At 39.8% G+C, this 19,163-nt stretch overlaps 1 protein-coding gene across 13 annotated transcripts in view; it reads right to left on the reverse strand.

Moving 5' to 3' along the window:
* TRPM3 (transient receptor potential cation channel subfamily M member 3) overlaps positions 1 to 19,163 on the reverse strand; it is a 514,000-nt gene that overhangs the window by 84,376 nt on the left and 410,461 nt on the right. For 9 of the 13 annotated variants that reach the window (XM_059072701.2, XM_059072700.2, XM_067039572.1 and 6 more), the window contains 7 exons: positions 17,832 to 17,932; positions 16,299 to 16,433; positions 10,466 to 10,516; positions 3,044 to 3,079; positions 2,745 to 2,885; positions 1,556 to 1,585; positions 476 to 765 (listed from right to left, as the gene is read on the reverse strand). In XM_059072701.2, coding sequence (XP_058928684.1) covers positions 476 to 765; positions 1,556 to 1,585; positions 2,745 to 2,885; positions 3,044 to 3,079; positions 10,466 to 10,516; positions 16,299 to 16,433; positions 17,832 to 17,932 — 784 coding nt within the window. The remainder of the gene's footprint in view (positions 1 to 475; positions 766 to 1,555; positions 1,586 to 2,744; positions 2,886 to 3,043; positions 3,080 to 10,465; positions 10,517 to 16,298; positions 16,434 to 17,831; positions 17,933 to 19,163) is intronic. The other 4 variants (XM_059072698.2, XM_067039570.1, XM_067039568.1 and 1 more) reach the window with 1 other exon arrangement.

The raw sequence follows: 19,163 nt of genomic DNA on the forward strand, positions 1-19,163 counted from the left end.
CAGATACCATGTTTAGAACTGGGGGTGTAAGTCAAATGAAGCACAATCCCTGTACTCAAGGCCCCCAGTTCAAGACATATGGATGTGGAAGGCAGACCCAAAACTCAGAGTGCAGTATGTCTTCTTAAATGTGACAGACCTCAGTTCAGAGCTGGGCCTTGTCAACCACAAGTGTGTGATCTTGGACAGGTTACTTAAAATCTCTGAGTCTCATTTTCTTCAGGTGTAAAGTATGCATCATAAGGGACCTACCTCTTGAGGCAGTTGAGAGGATGAAATGAAATCTATGTATCTGTATGTACCTCTGTATCTAGCACTGTGCACTGTAAATGTTAACTGTTTGTGTCCGCCCTCTGTGTGCACCATTGGGTTGATTCTGTCTCCCCTTGAAGTATTGGATAGCTCAAAAAACCTATATCTGGGGACGACCTTCCCTTCTCCTCCCCTGACCACGCCTTTTGCTAGGCTGTCCAACCTGGAGTTGTGGTTCAGCTCCTGGGAGATATCATCAACCATGTCATTCTCGGAAGCCTCGTGGGCCATGGCTTTGCAGAGCTTACAGGCCACCAAGGCCTTGGCCATGGCCTCCTCGCCGTGCTGCCAGAAGAACAGGGCCATCTTCTGTCGCTTCATCAGGACGGCCCACACCATCAGCTCATGAAAAGGGAAAGGGAAGTGGTTGATCTCAGGGTCATCCAAGTCAATGTCCACCTCTTCTTCACGCTTCTTGGTTGTCTTTCTTCCTCGCCTCAAGGGAACATCATCCTGTAATTTTAGGGAAAAAAACATAGAGATGGAGTTAGAAATGAATCCATTCAATTCAGTAAATAGTTCTTATATGTCTACTACTGGCCCAGCTCTGGGATAGATACAGAAAAAATGAACTATCTTTTCCTAGCTTCTATTCTAAAAGAACTCACAAGCCCCTGCATGCCTAACTTTAAAACAAGTTATAATAAATGCATACATACAGTCCTATGGGAACATGTCAGTGTTATACTTTAATTTTAGAACAGTATTTTTTAATGGGCTTTTTTTTTTTTAACTTTTGTCCATTCTTTTCCTCTACAAGTAGGGTTATTTGTACCTCATGATGGACAGCACTACCCTTTCCGCTGAAAGGACAAGGACATCCTATACTTGCAATTGGATATACAATAATAACCACATGAACAGAAGATGAGAGACATATAATCTATCTTGAGTTTCTGAATACTTCATTAGATGTATTTGTGAAGAATTTCTGGTCTTTGGATCTGTTGCCATTTGTAAACACCCATGAATAGATTTCACTTACTGGAATTTATATGCTTTCTTGGTTTTCAAGTCAGTATTTCAAATAGGATTTATTCTTTTGTTTGCAATGCTAATATAACCCCATGATAGAATTTTCAAAGCTACTTTGACCTGCCCCCTTGACAGTGGAAAAAATGTCACCTCCTTATTTTAGAATGATGTACTAAGCCCTACCACTGGAATGACCTTATATATATATATTGAAATATGTAATAAAGAGAATAAACAATTGACACTAATAATTTGAGCAAACACTCACCTCCATTCCCAGCAGTTTCAAGGCTTTGGGCTGTTAAAAAAATGTTATGCACAAAGTTACATCTTTCTTTATAGAGGTAAGAAAAGAATCCTAATGTATCTTAAACAGGTAATTGAACAAATCTATTGTACCATACAGCATTTATTCATTTCACTAAATAAAACACCACAGGGGAAACTCTTTATAGAAATTCTAAGAAAATTAGGGATTTAGTGATTTTGGTGAATTACAGAAAATTAGGAAACTGGAGAGGCATAATGAGATTGCCCAAGGGTAGAGCCTGCAGGTTTATAATCTCTTTTGTGGACCAAGATTTCTTCCATCATCCTAAAACCATCCCGCTAGGCCGACCTCTCCATGACATCAAGCACTTGAGTGAACAATGAGACATTCAGTCAAACTATGAGATGTTTCCCAAACCTCTGAAAGACCTCTATTATCTGGAGACTTGGGATATTATTCAGAAATACTATATGTTGAGATGCTACACGCTGGCTATCTCTCTTTGCTGCTGTCCAGTAGAGCAAGGGTGAGTGGGACCAGAGGGGCATGTGCTGACGGCAAAAGGCACTCAATGGCATGGAAAGTGTAAGCACACACAGTAGCACCACTGATGATGCTGGGGATGTGCAAAACAGGCACAGACCAAGACGGAAGAGAAGGCAACTCAGCAAATTATAGAACAAGATGGAACTCATACAGATAAAAAACTTTGCGGGGGGTCCTCAATAAGTTTTAAAGGTATAAATAGATCCCAAGACCAAAAACCTTGAAAACGGATGAGGTAGATAATAAGATTATTTGACTATAATTACTATTCTCTGATCATTAAGGTTCACTTTTTTAAATGAGAAAAATTACTTTTTTAATATACAAAATGACTTATTTAGAAGTTGAGCATGTCATCTCAATTCATAGCATGTAGAAAAGCTAAAAAAGGTTCACTTTCAATGCCAGTTTCTGGTTTGAATTGGATCTAGTGAGGAAAAGAAAGAAGTGTAACACCCAGTATATTCCTTTTTTTCTTTTTTCTTTTTTAAACAGATTTGATGGCAGAGGGAAGAAGAGGCAGGGCAATTGCCTTGTCATCTGATCTCCCCCTTGGAGATGAAAAAGCAGCCACACTCCAAATCTACCGCACACCAGTCCTCCCCAGAGTCCAGGAAATGGAATTTGCTGCCAGCCTCACCCTCTTGGGGCCAAAGAGATTGTGGTAGAGCGTCCGGAAGCGCTTGCGCGTGTAGTTGCAGCGATAAGCCCCTCCCATCAGGTACTCGATCACCAGGCCGATGTCTATCAGGCTGATCCTGTAGTCTGGGGGCAGGTTCCCCTATCAGGGAAGAACAGAACAAACAGACACATCCAAAAGACAGCGTGGTTTACTAGGGATTCTATTCCATGTGTTCTGTAACTATTTTAGAGTAAAATAATAATAATAATTTAAAAAGAAACATATGAATGTATTATTATTCTGGTTAATCAATTCACCTTAAAATAGATCCAACCGAAACCTGGATATTCTCGCTTGGAAAGAAGACATAAGTTAAATAAGAAGATGCAGTAATCGTCGGCAATAACAGAAAATCAAAATATTTATTCAAGTCTTCAGCTGGGGAGAAAAAAACACCAGTGTAGCAGAAAGAAACACAAGGCTAGACATGGCAAAGTCTACCACTCCCAGCCACTAGGAACTATGTTCCCCAGATACTCCCCCTGGACCCCTCCTCGCTGCTCTGCCTCTGACCCAGGCCTGTTACTGTCCTCTTGCTGATCATTTATTTCTTCACACTCACTAAATGAAGACTCCTTCCAGAAGATGATTGTGATTACCAGGGACTGCATCAGGTGAAATATGCTGAGAGCTCAAATATCCTTTATACAAAACTTCTATTAAACTTTTTTAAAAAATTGGCACTTTTTAATAAAAGGAGAGCAGGATGGATGTCATGACAAAGTCCTTTATGAACATCCCCTGTGTTTAAAGAGAAAGAGGGGTGAAATAAGAGAAGTTTTATCAATGGAATATTTATTTTCTCAGAATTAAAGAGGTTTTTCATATTTTCTTTCAGAGAATAGTGCTTCTTAAGGACCTGGAGCTATGGTATAAGTTTAATGTTGTACATATAGATGCAAAAACAAGAGTTTTTATTATTATCTGCTCATTACTGGTTTCTACTTCAAAAGGGAGCTCTATCTCTATACGGTCTGAGGAAGATCCTTGTTTTGTTAGGTCAAGGAAGAATTAGTTCTGTTTGTGGGAAATTCTGAACTCACAGTGAGTTCCAAGGGGTACCAAGTCTCACTGTCTGGTTTAGTTCCCTGATGCAGAAGTGTGCTCTATACCATGAATGGCAGGGGTACCACACCGTGTTGGAAGCCTGGCACACTGCATTCTTAGATACATTTTGGAGGGGCCTGAGGGCTTTGTCCACTTTGGGGTTTGTCTTTAATGGAGGATCCATCCAGGATGCTGTGTGAGATTCCTGCCACTTCACAGAAGTGACTCATAATAGTGGTGGTTTTCCAACCTTGTGGCATCTGAAACATCTGATGAACTTGGTGACAATGCAAAGGTCTGGACCCTATCCTGCTTCAAGTATGAGACTCTATGCACTTTATGAGCTGTCCAGGTGATTCTGAGGTCTACTAAGTAAAGTTCAGGTGGGATTACACAGCAGAATTGGGAAATTCATAGTGTATGAAGATATCATTATCGCTAGGAAATTAGCTTATGTAGTTTTATTAACTGAAGGTAGGTTTTCAGTTATCCTTATCAGCTTTCCTATGGTCAACAGCAATCACTTGAAAGGGATTCAGGATTACAGGTGGCCCACTGTATCCTGCCATCAAACCTATAACTTCATATTTTTAATTGTTTTATTTATCTTTGTATTGCCAATGCCTGGTGTATGGTAGGCATTCAATATATTTTTTTTTTGGTCAAAAATGTGAATAAGTAAAGCACTGAAATTAATCAATGTATTTGGAATCAAGTCTCAGTTTGGGGTTCTTCAGTATTATGTTCTCAGTAACAACTAACTAGTTACAGTTTATGAGTCACTACTGGGTGGGAAAGCCCCAGCTATCCTCAGGTTATCAAGAAAGACCAATTGTCTGACTTCTTTGAAAGGGAACTTAGAGAAAGATTTATTTTAAGGTAGTAACTTTTTATGTATTGTCCTTTCCATAAACATTAAACTGAATCTAAAAATATTACCTGTGCAACACTTTTTCTCCATTATTTTGGACAGGTTAACAAGACCGCACTTCCTGTATTGTCTGGCTCTTACTGGACGGTTAGGCGAGGCTGTTATTCCAAGAGTAGAAGAACCCCAGAGTTTCTCTGGGCACATCTGGGTCAGCCTCATCTCTTGTGCATTTGGCTCCTACACGATGACCTCCAGAGGAGGCTCACCCCATCTGTTCTATTTTCCTTGACACTGTGAAGGTGGCAGGGGAAGAAGCACTGGCTACGAGTCAGTTGCTCTGGACTCTGTCCACCTTCACAAATCACCACTTTCCCTCAAGGCCTCAGCTTTCTTCCCAGTAAAAGGGGCTGAACTCCATGCCCTTTATGGTCTGTAATGCTCAAGTACCAGGTTTCAGAAAAATCCCCAAAAGGTTTATTGTGATGCTACTGAACAACAATCATAGTGGGTCTATGAATTTGTGCCTATTTTTAGTCTTGTAACAATTTTCCAAATTGAAAACGTGGGTAATATGAGCCTAACACCTGTATATTTCCTTTGGAGAAACCTACGTGTGAACATCAGTTTGAATTCTAAGAACAAGAACCAATATTGCCTGAAGACCAATATTGAACGGCAATATTTATGCTTTTGAGGTCTCTGTAAGAGTGGGTTGTCAGGAAAGTGATAATAATAAAATTCAAAATAAACAAAAATTTTAGAGGGGCAACACTTTTTGCAAATGTTCTGCAAACACTGGCAACATTGTTTTGCAAAATTTTATGCAAATTCATAAAGGGCTGATAGGCTTACATACTACCAAAGAAGGTGCTGGAATCTTCTTTTCCTATAAATTTCTTATATAAACCTTGATTATTTTGGAGTGATTTTTGTATGATCTGGTCTGAAGTAGGAGAAAAGATTCTGTGACCATTCTGGGTTACTGAGCTTTGAGAGATGGCCTGAAAGGAACTGGCCTGATTTCTGTTTGACTACAAGGGGGTGATGGTCACCTAATACAAAGCAATGAGGGTTCTCTCTCTGTACTTCAATTCATGCTCTGAAAACAGACAATGTGGACATAGTTACTTCTAAGGTCCAGTTGTTTGATCACTACCTGGAAGGCTGCTCTTATTTCTATGCTGCTAGGTCACTGGGCAAAGACCCCTGTCCAGAGCTTCCAGAGTTGATGCAGTTTCTAATAATCTGCTGGAATTTGGTTAGTAGAGATGGAGGCTTAGAGAAAAGGGAGGGTAAAGGGTTAGACAGGGATGGGCTTGTGCTCATAACATCCACCTCCTTTAAAAAAAAAGCAGAGAAAAATGCCTCCTCATGTTCCACAGGTAATGTCCAAAAACCTCTGGAGGAGTCTTCCTTTGCTTGGCTCCTTTTCGAATAGGAAGTCAATATACTGGAGTAATATTCATTCTGCCTGCTGTTTCTGTTATTCCCTGCTCCCCTTTTTTGGTAATTACTTTGGTAACTGGTAAAGTCTGAACACTTTTTTCCCATTTCATGACTTAACAACACATAGCAAGCCATAGGATTCAAATAATTTGATCTACAGAGTAAAATAGAGAGGCTTGGATCCATGGGTAGGTAAATTTTACAACTTGAAAACATTGTCTCCTTTTCTTTCATGCCATGAGATACTACTCTGAGGCTAAATTTTAATCCATGCCATGCCTAAGGATGTCTTTTAATTAAAAGAATAACTTAAATTCACTTATTAGATCTGCTCTTCTAAATGCACTCTGTTTTTCAGATGTCAGCTCATGATATCACTATCAGATTTCAGCTGTTTAGGAAACTTTTTTTTTTCTTTGAAACTCATAACAAGCCTTCAAAGAATACTGTTTCCTTCTGATATATGCAAGGTATAAAATGATAGCTGATGTCAGATTTACCAAGGGAGAGTGGGGAAAAGACCAACCTGGTGAAAATTCATGGGAAAAGAGGACATTCACTCAGTGTTTGGCATGGCAGGAGACTGGGCAACCAATCTTTTAAAAATTAAGAATGCTTTTGCAAATTTGCATGAATTCAGCAGATGGAGTTATGAAAATGTCCTTTCTTTCCCCAAAGTGTGTCCGAAATGCTTTTTCTTTAAAATTCGGCAAAGCTCTGGGTCTTGATTCCCATATAAATGAATTTTAAGTTATCATAATTTCACCACTACTCTTACATAATACTCAAGTATCACCCTTCTTTGGTGGGGAGGGATAATTGAGGCAATCTGAAGTATTAGTACATTTAATTTAAGAAAGAAAAACTACTACTTTAAAACATACAGAGGCACAAATTGAGCAGACAGTTAGCTACTAAAATGGCAAGTTAGATTTCATGGAAAAGCGGACAGACTCAGGCCACTCTGGTTTAATATGAGAGTATTGGTACATCCAATGGATTTATGCACGAGAAAGGTTCAGGGAACTGGGTTGGCTGATATTTTAAATTTCTGATTGATACTAACTCTACCTCATTGCTCCTAGATTGCTCCCTTGATATAAATAATTTAAGATTTTGAAACTAGCTTGGGAGTAATTCTCCACATTCAGTTATGTTGGTTCAAAGGATAGTTGGACTTAGAGATATGCTGGTTAACTTAACAATGGTTTGATAATTCCTAAATGCATTCTCTGGGTTCATAAGTTATTTACATTTTATTTTACAGACATATCATCAAACACTACGTTTAAGGTCCCGAACTGTGTTTCTAATTTTTGAACAGCAATCATTTCATACTAGGGCTTATCACTTACTGATTAATTTTTGTCATAGATTAAATCAATTAATATGTACATAAAGTCCTATAATCATAAAGCACAAAGCACATGCTAATTATTATGTTCCTTAATTTTGAAAACTGTTTAAACTGCCCAAGATTTTCTTAGCATTTTAAACATAGTTTTTGTAGATTTTGCATATCTTATTGGCATAAGTTGATGGAAGTCATCTGGAACCACCTGAGGAAGATGCTTACCAATATTAATTTCTCTCTCATTCACTTCTTAAAAAAACACAAACAAAAAACCCTCATTTTTAGCTACTTTCATCCATAAAACATAGACACTTACAGCTCCTTTGGCTACCATTGTTACTCTTTCTTGCTCTCCAATAGTCAGACACTCACCTTTATCATAGAAATAAATGGAGTCTGCATCTCCTGCCCCTATTTCTTCCCAAGGGAAGAAACTAAACATAGGCTTTTGTTTCTCCCAACCATACTGGCAGTCTCTTTTCTCAGGAAAAAGGATAAATTTTTCCTAAGCCATTTCAGTACTATCCTGAGTGATTTGTTATTTTTTTCCCGTTACTAAATTAGTAAGTAAATGAATCCTTGTATAACTATATTCTTGCTCTGGTATTTGGATCACACTTGAAAGAAAAATAAAACTGCTCCTAACGGATAGTCCTCCCAAATTCTTACCATCCTGTCCTGTCTTGTTAGTCTATATTATTTTTGAGGTATACCTTTAGCTAAGAAGTTAAAGAAAACCCTACCTTAAAAATATTCTACATGCCTTCCACTAAATGAAAGCAAATGTCAGAGGCAGCTAATGGAACTTCAGAAAAAAGAAAATGATATGCAAAGCAAAGTCCTATGAGGAAGACAACCTATTAGGAGGGATTTCAATCATTTATATTCATTAAAATCTAACTGCAAAAATCTCTTTGAAAATCAGGCAAGACATTGAGAAAGTTGGTGATGGAGGTAGATGAGTGACTTTATATGAAGGCTTGGCCTGCCCAGTGGCTGGGACTAAGGGACAAAGGCACACAGCTGTCTCTTCAGAAAGCATCATAATTCCTTCAGTGACACAGACTAGATTAAGGTGAGGGGGATATTTTACTTATTATTTTAGAAAAACTCAAAACATTTTGAGTTTTGAACATGAGCAACAAGTACCTTGGCAAAGAATACATGCTGGGTGTGTACATCTAATCTTCTGAGATACTTCTGTTTAGTTTCCAGGCAATTTTATGCCAAGATAAATTAAACAGAATAGGAAGACTTGAGGAAAAGAGAAATGGGTTTGTTGAGGGCAGGTATGTTTATGGCTTGAAATGAGGCAGACCATGGAAAGGTGTGATCTTGGTAAAATATACAGATGGCATAGCATCTATTTCCCTTGCTTTGAAAGAACTACAGGATTCACTCACTCACATGGATGAGATATTTTTCAGTAAGGTTGTGCAGAGATGGGAGTAAAGTTCCCAAGGGCCTACAGAAGGAGGTTTTTTAGTACTCTTTACTCATTATCAGCAAAGGTCCAGCTGGTTAATAAGTACATTATAATCAGCCCCAGGGCCTTTCGAAGGAAAAATTAGTAAATGGCTACAGGACACCTAAAGGGTAGTTCTAGCCTATGACTTCCTATGAGATGAAGGAACGGCACTCTACTTTTTTTTTTTTTTTTTGCGGTACACGGGCCTCTCACTGTTGTGGCCTCTTCCGTTGCGGAGCACAGGCTCCAGACGCACAGGCTCAGCGGCCATGGCTCACGGGCCCAGCCCCTCCGCAGCAGGTGGGATCCTCCTGGACCGGGGCACGAACCCATGTCCCCTGCATCGGCAGGTGGACTCTCAACCACTGCGCCACCAGGGAAGCCCAAAACTCTACTTTTTACCTCACTTTGTAGCTTTCTCCGAGTATGTCCTATGGACTTTGGCAAAGAATTGCTACCAACTGGTAGGTGGGTATACCTGTGTATGTGTGTGTGTGTGTGTGTGTACATGTGTATGTGGTAGGGGAAGTGCCACCATTTATTTTATCCTTTGGTGTTAAAACATCACTTTCTGGGAACACTGCCAAGAGTTCAGAACTGAAGCTACCTGAGAAGGAGATTGTATGGGGCAGAACAAGCACTTGGTTAGGATTAAATGTAACCTCCCTTTGCCTCATTTTTCTCATCTCTAAATGGGACTAACACTATACAGTAAAAAATAAATAAAATAATAACTCTACTTCACATATTTGTTGTGAAGATGAAATGAGCTAAGACACATAGAAGGATTAGTGTCACATATCTAGTCATCACTGAATCTTAGGTACCATTACTTATGATTATGATTATTAAAGGATTTGAGTTCTAATTCTAGCTCCTTACTAACCACTCAATACAGTTCTCACCTCCTTGTGTTTCAACCTCCTCATTTTTAAATTGGGCATAAATCTACTAGATCCAAACCAACTGGCTTTTTCCCCATCAAATTGGAGAAAATAAAGTGTTAGCAGAATGGAATGTATATATATGTTGTAGTCTCTGTTTCACTGAGACTTTTTGGGCTACGCTTAGTATATGTTCTGTGTTGTGCTAGATGTGGCAGTGATACACTGTATCAGGAGCTAGTAAATAAATATACCTTTCATGGTCAGTTGGATAGCATGGAAACGAGTTCCCCAAATAGTGAGGAGCACATGGAAAAATACAGGTAATGGCATAAATCCACACAGCGTGGGGGGAAAGCCTAGGGTTCCACTAACTGAAAGCATTATGTCCAATGAAAGCATCTAAAACCATGGAGACTAGTGATAAAACCACAGCTGCATCATAAGCAGAGATGTCAAAGTTAAAAGACATACACGCACACTGTGTCCTGAAACAAGGGGGTCTGGCAGGGACAGGAATACTCTGGCAGCTCATGCAAAACAAGCACTTTCTAATCACAGGAAGCAGTCAAGACAGGGCCTCCGACCTGCAGTCGAGAGGGTTCTTACCTTTTTGACATCCCTGACCAAGTGGTACAATGTGTTTGAGGGCCCATGTCTCTGAAAACAATAAAGAAGAATCAAATGGTTTTGCTAGTCAGAGGCTCTCATTGGCAAGGCAACAAGGATCTGGAAGGAAGGGTTCTGGCTGGTGGAGGGGAAGTTCATTAAGATGAACCTTGTTCTAGTTGCTCAGTTGTACCTGTCTTTTCTAAACAAACACAGTGGCAGGATTTTGGATTGTGGCTCCTCAAGAAAAAACATTTGAGGTTCTAGATTCAATCTTTGCAAAGGAGGCCATCAACTCTGTTGACAGCTGGGCCAAAACACCATTCAAGAGGCTAGTTGTGCAGCAGGGGGAGACAAAAGGGCGAGTTTACTGCATTAAAACTACAATTTGGCACACTGCCAATCGCAACTTGTTTATTACCCATAATGAATGAGAAACTGGCTAAAGCAGGGTTTGGCAGACTTTTTCTGTAAATAGCCAGGTGGTTAATATCTTAGACTTTGTGGGCCATACAGTCTTCATCGCAACTGTTCAACTCTGCCATTGTGCAAAAAAGATCCTTACCTTTGCTTAAGGTAAGAATAAAGTGAAGTGGTTTGCCATTCTTTTGTCTTTCAGGAACAGGAATATCAGATGAAACACAGGATGCCTAGTTAAATCTGAATTCCAGACAGTCAATGAATGACTTCTTTTTTTGTTTTAATTTTCATTCATTTTATTAATTCTAAATGTTGAACTTTTTTTGTCATATTGATGGCCTTTTTTTTTTTTTAATCTGTTTTAAATTTTGGCTGTGTTGGGTCTTTGTTGCTGTGTGCAGGCTTTCTCTAGTTGCAGCAAGCGGGGGCTAGTCTTTGTTGTGGTGCACGGGCTTCTCATTGTCGTGGCTTCTCTTATTGCAGAGCATGGGCTCTAGGTGCGCCGGCTTCAGTACTTGTGGCACGCGGGCTCTAGAGCGCAGGCTCAGTAGCTATGGTGCACGGGCTTAGTTGCTCCGCAGCATGTGGGATCTTCCTGGGCCAGGGATTGAACCCCTGTCCCCTGCACTGGCAGGTGGATTCTTAACCACTGTGCCACCAGGGAAGCCCTGATGGCCATTTTATATTTCTTTTTAGTATTCATGTATTTTTTATGTATCAAATTAAAAGTTTTAAATGTAACTATATCTCTTAATCTTTTGATTTACAGCTTCTTTTGCTTTTATGTTTCCTCATCTTTTTAAAATTGAGGTATAATTTACATATATTAGTTCCAGGTGTACAACATAGTGATTCGATATTTGTATATATGGAAAAATGATCATTACAATAAGTCTATTTAATATCTGTCACCATACATAGTTCCTAGATTTTTTTCTTGTGATAAGGACCTTAAAGATCTACTCTCTTAGCAACTTTCAAATATACAATACAATATTATTAACTATAGTCACTGTGCTGTATATTACATCCTCATGACATTTATTTTATAAATAAATTTGGAATTTTGTACATTTTGACCAATAACAATGAATAATTTTGAGTATAAGTATGTCTTGTGCAATATTTGAGACACACTAAAAATTATTTGTTCTTTATCTGAAATTCAAAGCTAACTGGTAATTCTGTATTTTTGTTTGCTAAATCTGGTGACCGTATTGGAAGATCTTGAACAGTGATGGCAAATCCTTAAGCACTGTTGGAACACATTCAAATATTCAAGACAATTCTTGTGTACTGCCTCAACTACTGGCCCCTTCAGGTGGACATACTCATCAGAACTCTTTTTCCACTGAGGGATGAAGTATTGTGTAGGGATTAAACATGCAAACTCTGGAGTCAGAATGCCTGGCTCCAAACCTGACCCTGCTGCTTACCAGCTATGACCATGCACAAGCTGCTTAACTGTGACTCAGTCTTACTATCTATAAAATGAGGATAATACTACCACTTATCTGGTAGGGCTGTTGTGAGGATTAAATGATGAAATGTTTATAAAACTATTAAAATAGTGCTTAGAAAATGTTAGCTATTCTTATCACTGAGGCCACTCACTGTTCCATAATCCTTTTTTCAACAGAGTACTCTAGGGAACGTTGATTAGACTTGACTGGAGTGATGAAATCTATTGGCCTTTCTTGATGTATAACTTTCCTACTTCTTTCCAATCATTGGAATAAATCATTCTACTCCCTTGATTCTCTAATTTATATGAAGGTCATTCAACTCTGTGTTTTCATTTATTTATTTTACTGAAAACCCCATTATTATTTTATCCCCAGTTTTATTGAGATAAAATTGACATGTAACATTGTGTAAGTTTAAGGTGTACAATGTGATGATTTGATGCTTATATATATTGTGAAATGTCTACCACAATAAGGTTAGTTAACATATCCTTCACCTCACTTAATAATCATTTTGTTGTTGTTATGGTGAGAACATTAAAGCTCTGATCTCATAGTAACTTTCAAGTATACAATATAGTACTGTTAACTACAGTCACAATGCTGTACATTAGATCCCTGAAACATATTCATCTTATAACTGAAAGTTTGTATCCTTTGGCCAACATCTCCCCATTTCCCCTGCCCCTTGGCCCCGATATTTTGGAGGAACCTCCATATTGTTTCCTATATTTTGTTCCCTTGTCTAATATTAGTTAACTGTATATGCATGAGTTTATTGCTGGGCTCTTGATTCTGTTCCACTGGTCTATGTGTCTGTTTTTATGCTGATACCATACTATTTTGATTATTGTATCTTTGTGATACAGTTTGAAATCAAGAAATGTGATGTCTCCACCTTTGTTCTTCTTTCTCATGATTCCTTTGGCTATTCAGGGTCTTTGGTGGTTCCATGCAAATTTTAGGAATTTTTTTCCTATTTCTGTGAAAAATGCCATCAGAATTGCATTGAATCTATAGATGGTTTTGGGTAGCATGAACATTTTAACAGTATTAACACTTCCAGTTCATGAACATGAGATATCTTTCCATTTATTTGTGCCTTCTTCAATTTCTTTTATCAGTGTCTTAGTTTTTGATATATAGATCTTTCACTTCTTTGGTTAAGTTTATTCCTAAGTATTTTATTGTTTTTGGTGCTGGTGTAAATGGAATTGTTTTATTTCTTTTTCAGATAGTTCATTGTTAGCATACATAAATGCAATTGATTTTTGTATGTTGCTTCTGTATACTGAAATGTACTGAATTTATTAGTTCTAATAGTTTTTTTGGTAGAGTCTTTACGATTTTCTGTATACAAGATGCTGTTATCAGCAAACAGAGACAATTTTCTTTCTTCCTTTTCAATTTGGATAAAAATTTTTTATTGCTTTTCCTCCTTTTTTTTGGCCTAATTTCTCTGGCTATGACTTCCAGTACCATATTGAATAGGAGTGGTAAGAGTGGGCACAATTTTCCTGTTCCTGATCTCAGAAGGAAAGCTTTCAATCTTTCACCATTAAGTATGATGTTAGCTATGGGTTTGTCATATATGGCCTTTATTACATTGAGGTATGTTACTTTTATACCCAATTTGTTGAGAGTTTTTACCATGAAAGGATGTTGAATTTTGTCAAATATATTTTCTGCATCCACTGAGAAGACCATATGATTTTTGTCTTTCATTCTATTAATGCGATGTATCACATTTATTAATTTGCATATGTTGAACCATCCTTGCATCTAGGAAGACTCCCACTTGATCATGGTATACCATCTTTTTAATGTGCTTCAATTTGGTTTGCTAGTATTGTGTTGAGAATTTTTGCATCTATATTCATCAGGAATATTGACCTGTAGTTTTCTTTTTTGCAGTGTCCTTATCTGGCTTTGCTATTATGGTAATGCTGGCCTCCTAAAATAAGTCTGGGAACATTCCCTCCTCTTTTTTTTTTTGAAGAATTGGAGTTAATTCTTTAAATGTTTGGTAGAATTTACCTGTGAAGCCATCTGGTCCTGGGCTTTTCTTTGTTGGGAGGTTTTTGATTCCTGATTCAATCTCCTTACTTGTTATTGGTCCACATGCAGCCTTGGCTGATGGAGTGTACTCATGTAGGTGCAGGGTCTTGCAGTTCTAGGGTCTTGCATTTCCACAGCAGTGGTGGTGTGTGTCAGGCCAGCAGTGTACAGGTGCACAGCCAGAGGTGCTAGCTTTCAGAGTGTGCACAGCAGTGGAGGTCAGCCATGGGGGTCTAGGCTGGGTTCTTGCAATTGTGGAGCCACAGAGGCCTGGGCTGGCTGCTGGTGTGGACCCCAGGCGCCAGCAAGGGTGAGGGGAGAGGGAGTGGTGAGGGGCTTGGGGGACTGGTGTCTATGAATGCAAATATCTGTAGAGCAAAAGCCAGTGAAATCTGCAGGGGTTTGTGGCAGCTGTGCTGGCTATTGGTTTCTTCACTGGTGAAAAATGCCAGGGTCCTCTGCAGAGCAGGTCCCTGGGAACCGTGGTTACTCAGCCTTCAGCCTGGCTGATACTGTGTTCCTAGCTATCACAGTATGTCTCAGCTTTGCAGGTCTCTGGGCGGGGTGAAACCAAAGTGTGCCCTTTGTGCAGTGCCCTGAAAGGCTCACTGGCTCTCTCTTTTCCAGTGAGGGGAACTATTTCTAGTTGAGGAGCTTCCTCTTGGCACAGAGCTGTGCTGGCCTCAGGGGACAGGGTGATACAGACACAATGAAGCTGTTCTTCCTCTCCTTTTTGTGTGGTTATTTTCAGATATTTTTTGTTCCACTGTTTTGCTGAAGTTTCTTAATTGAACTCCTGAGCTCTCCTAGAGCTGTCTTTGTCTGTGGATAGCTGTCTAATTGTTGATCTTTGGTGGGGGACGGGGGGGGATAGAGGCTGGGTCTCCCATTCTGCCATTCTGGCCTATTATTACTGAAAGTCTTAGAATGCGGAACTGAGAAAAATCTTCAGAGAAAACAGAAACGTGGGGTCATTCCGCTAACTTGTTTTCTACTTCCAGCAGTGGGAATGTTACAGGGCCTATCACTGGCTGGAGACAGGTCAACAAGCTCCATCTCATTTGTGCTGTGGGTGGTGGGACAAAGAGGCACTGTGACAAATGAGGGGAAAAACAGTCTCTGAGAAAGAAGCTTTGGTTCAGTACTGGCTTCTTTCTTTACTTAGAAATTTTGTGATCTTGAATAAGCCAATTCTCTTCTTGGCCTCAGTTTCCTTGTCTTTAAAATGGGGGAAAACGATATCTACTCTGTAACTTCATTGTATTTTAGTGAGTTATCAGCTTGGAGCTGATGTACTTAACTCACTGGATACTCTCAACAACTTCATAAACAGTAGGTTTTCTTTTGATTACTTCTTGGTATCCCTAGTGAATGAATTAACAAATCATTATAAAACAAAACAAAACAAATCTTTCTGTGTAACTCCAAACAAGAGGTTTTTACATTTTATCCTATTATAGTGGAATGAATGAACTTCATAGCTCTGAGGATAACAAGATGGTGCAGGATAGTTAATCAGCCTCCTTTGATGCTTGGAGTTAAATCAATCCTCCTCTGCTGATTGCCTCCAGCACCTTCTGGGCTTACAGAATAAAGTGTGTTCTAATTTCCAGAGCTGTATGCTTTTGTGTAAGAACCCGAGAACATTACCTTTTGGTGATCACGTAACTTTCTGCTTCTTAGATGCTGACAACTGAGCAGTTAAAACAAGTGGATTCTTGGTGACTTGGTGTTTGTTGTCTATACAGGTCTAACGGAGGATTTGTGGAAAATGATCCATGCATTTGGAGGGGAGGGCAGGGACTCACAGACATGTGGGGGGCAGGAGAAAGTAAAACAAACAAACAAAAAAAGTAGAGAAAATAAAATGTGCCTTAGCTTGGTCCTACCGTATTGTACAATTCCTCTAGTCTGGAGATGGTGAGAAAACGGTGCATGCTTACTCCATTCTCTATGAGTAATTTCACAAAATCAACTCTGTCCAGAACTAGGGCATCCAACATGGCTTGCTCCAGAGACCCCACCTGCAAATCAAGTCAGAGTTAGTCTGACCCAGGGTCTAAGGATGTAGTTCTCTGGCATTCTCCTGAGCAGTTTAGAAATGGATGACTTTGACATCTGGTAAACCTTTAGCACCCCCAAGAACATGCTAGCAAGAGTTTCCCAACCACACTGTTGGGACAGTCACACTCTCTCCTGTGTTTTGGGGCTTGTCTTTGCAAACAGAACACAAGGATCTCTAGTTCCAAAAGCTATTTCTTCCTTGAATCTCTTTTTTTGTTCTAGATTCTGAGAAGGTGCAAGGGTTTACAAGGCTTTCCCTCTTCCAACTCTCTGACCAAACTTCTACAAAACCAGTGAAGTGCCAAAGTGAGTACTTTACTGTCTTCATTGTCATCTTCCTTAGGCTCTAAATTGGACTCCTGGCTGACCTGAGAGGAGGGATCCTAGTAAACAGACCAGAAAAAGGCTGCTCTTTTTTTTTTTTTTTTTTAGTTAAGTGTTACTACCTTGTCTCCACCTCACCCATTTCTACACGGAAGCCCAGCAACTATTTAGGTCATTTGGTCTGTTTACTAGGGTTTTATTTAATTTCTTTCACAAAAATTTCCCAGTGTCCAGATTCCTTGACAAATCTTTCCACACTAGCAATTCATTTGCACTAAATGAAGCCAGGGTTTCAATCCTAGGCAGAAGCTCTCTGGGGCAGAGGAAGGGTTAAAAAGACCTGTACATGAAGATGTTGTCCTGCAGTGATTCCAGGCACAGAAATCAAATCCCAGACTGTTGGCTGCCTCCTGGGCATACGCCACCCAATGGCCAATTATCCAAGTTTTTATTTTTGGTAGAGCCAGTTGACGGAAACAAACCAAGAACAGTTATATAAAGCTTTGGTTGCCTCTGTATTGTTCTTGGGTTCAGGGAGGACCTGTGCTCAGACTCCAGGACCAGATGGCACCGGCACGTGGAAGCCTGTATCTTAATTCCGTATCCTAAGGTGCGACCCAGCCCCACACCAGCATGGGGTGCCACCACATGGCAGCAGAAACCTCCGGAACAACCAGAAACGAACTGCTAACTCTGCTCCTTCCTTAGTTTTAATTAACACAATTTTTTCTTATATATATATTTTCAGGCATATAAAAGAAATTGCATTAGTTGCAGCTAAACATTGCTATCAAAGGCCACTCAGAGAGATGGAAATGTCTGGAACATTTGGAGCTGTGCTTTGTCATATCTTCCACCAGATGACAGTGTTTTCCTAAATATAAGAAAGGGAGCTGAAAATGAGGACAGCTACAAAGGAACGTTTCTACCCTAAAGAAAAAGCAGCGGTTTCCTGAGCCGCTCTCAGAGATTCCTTAAACAAATACCCTTGCCCACGGAAGCGGGCTTTTCAGGGGTGACGACATATACTCTACCGGCCACTGTTGCCCATAAATAAAGATCTGGCTGCGGGCGATGTCGACTCTGTTCCAGGCTAAAGCTAAGCTCAGTTGGTCTGGGGCCGAGGCATTGGCTCCTGTGTGTAGATAAGTAGGAGAGAAGAATGAGAGAGAGAAAACAGCACTCAGTTATTATACCAAGAAGACCCACTCCATCGCTCTCCCATCCACCCCCTCTTCCTGGAGAGCAGACATGGCTGTACAGCAGGGATTCTCATACTTGGCCCCATTGCCATTTTGAGCAGGATAATTATCATGTCCTATATATTGTAGAATATTTAGCAGCATCTCAGGACCCAGTAGATGCCAATAGCACCCCCCCCACACCAAGCCATGACAATCAAAAATATCTCCAGACATTGCCAAACGCCCCTAGGAGTGAAGGGAGACAATATTAACCTGACTGCTGCTCTACAGCTTTGCTAGTCAAGGTGTGGTGCACAGGGCAGCAGCAGCAGCATCACCTGGGCACTTATTAGAAAGGCAGAATCCCAGGCCCTACCCCAGACCTACTAAATCAGAATCTGTATTTCAACAAGATCCCAGGTGATTCCTATACATGTTGAAGTTTGAGAAGCCTGCTCTACAACACATTTTGTTTCTGCTGGCCAATCACTGGTTTCAAGGCATCATTTGAATTATATATTGCATGGTGATGGTGCCCTTGTCAAGAAAGTGAGCCAGCTTTAACACTCTACTGAAAAAGAGTTAAGAAGATCTTTTAAGAGAAAGGCAAACAAGAGGCTGAGGTTTACTTTGATTTGTGAGTAGAAACCACTGAACAATTTTTCAGTTTCCCATTATTCTCCAGACTCTATCGCTAGATCTGCACTGTCTACGTGTGGCTATTTAAATCTAAACTAATTAAAATTAAATTAAAACTTTAATTCCTCACTCATAGTAGCCACATTTCATGTGCTCAATAGTCGCACGTGTCTGGTGGCCTTTGAATTGGACAGCGCAAGTACAGAACAGTTCCATCAGCACAGAGATGGTTTACTGGGACAGAGCTGGTCTAAATCAATGTATCCTGTCCATAAATGCAACCTGCCAAGCAGTGGGATGGGAGATTGAGAATGAAGAGAAAAATGGGCTACAGTCAGAGGATCTGAGTCTGCCATTTCACTGCTGTGTGGCACTGGACCTCTCTAAGCCACTGTTTTACCATCTGTAAAATGGGGACAATAAAAGTTATCCTGTTTACCCAGCTGAGATGTGAGACTGAAATGGGATTCTATAAATGAAATCACACGTGAACAGGGTTATTTCAATTCATCAATATCCTTGGTGTACTGAGCAAGAGACATC

Source organism: Kogia breviceps, chromosome 8 (genome assembly GCF_026419965.1).
Source record: "Kogia breviceps isolate mKogBre1 chromosome 8, mKogBre1 haplotype 1, whole genome shotgun sequence".
In the NCBI taxonomy this organism is placed as follows: Eukaryota; Metazoa; Chordata; class Mammalia; order Artiodactyla; family Physeteridae; genus Kogia; species Kogia breviceps.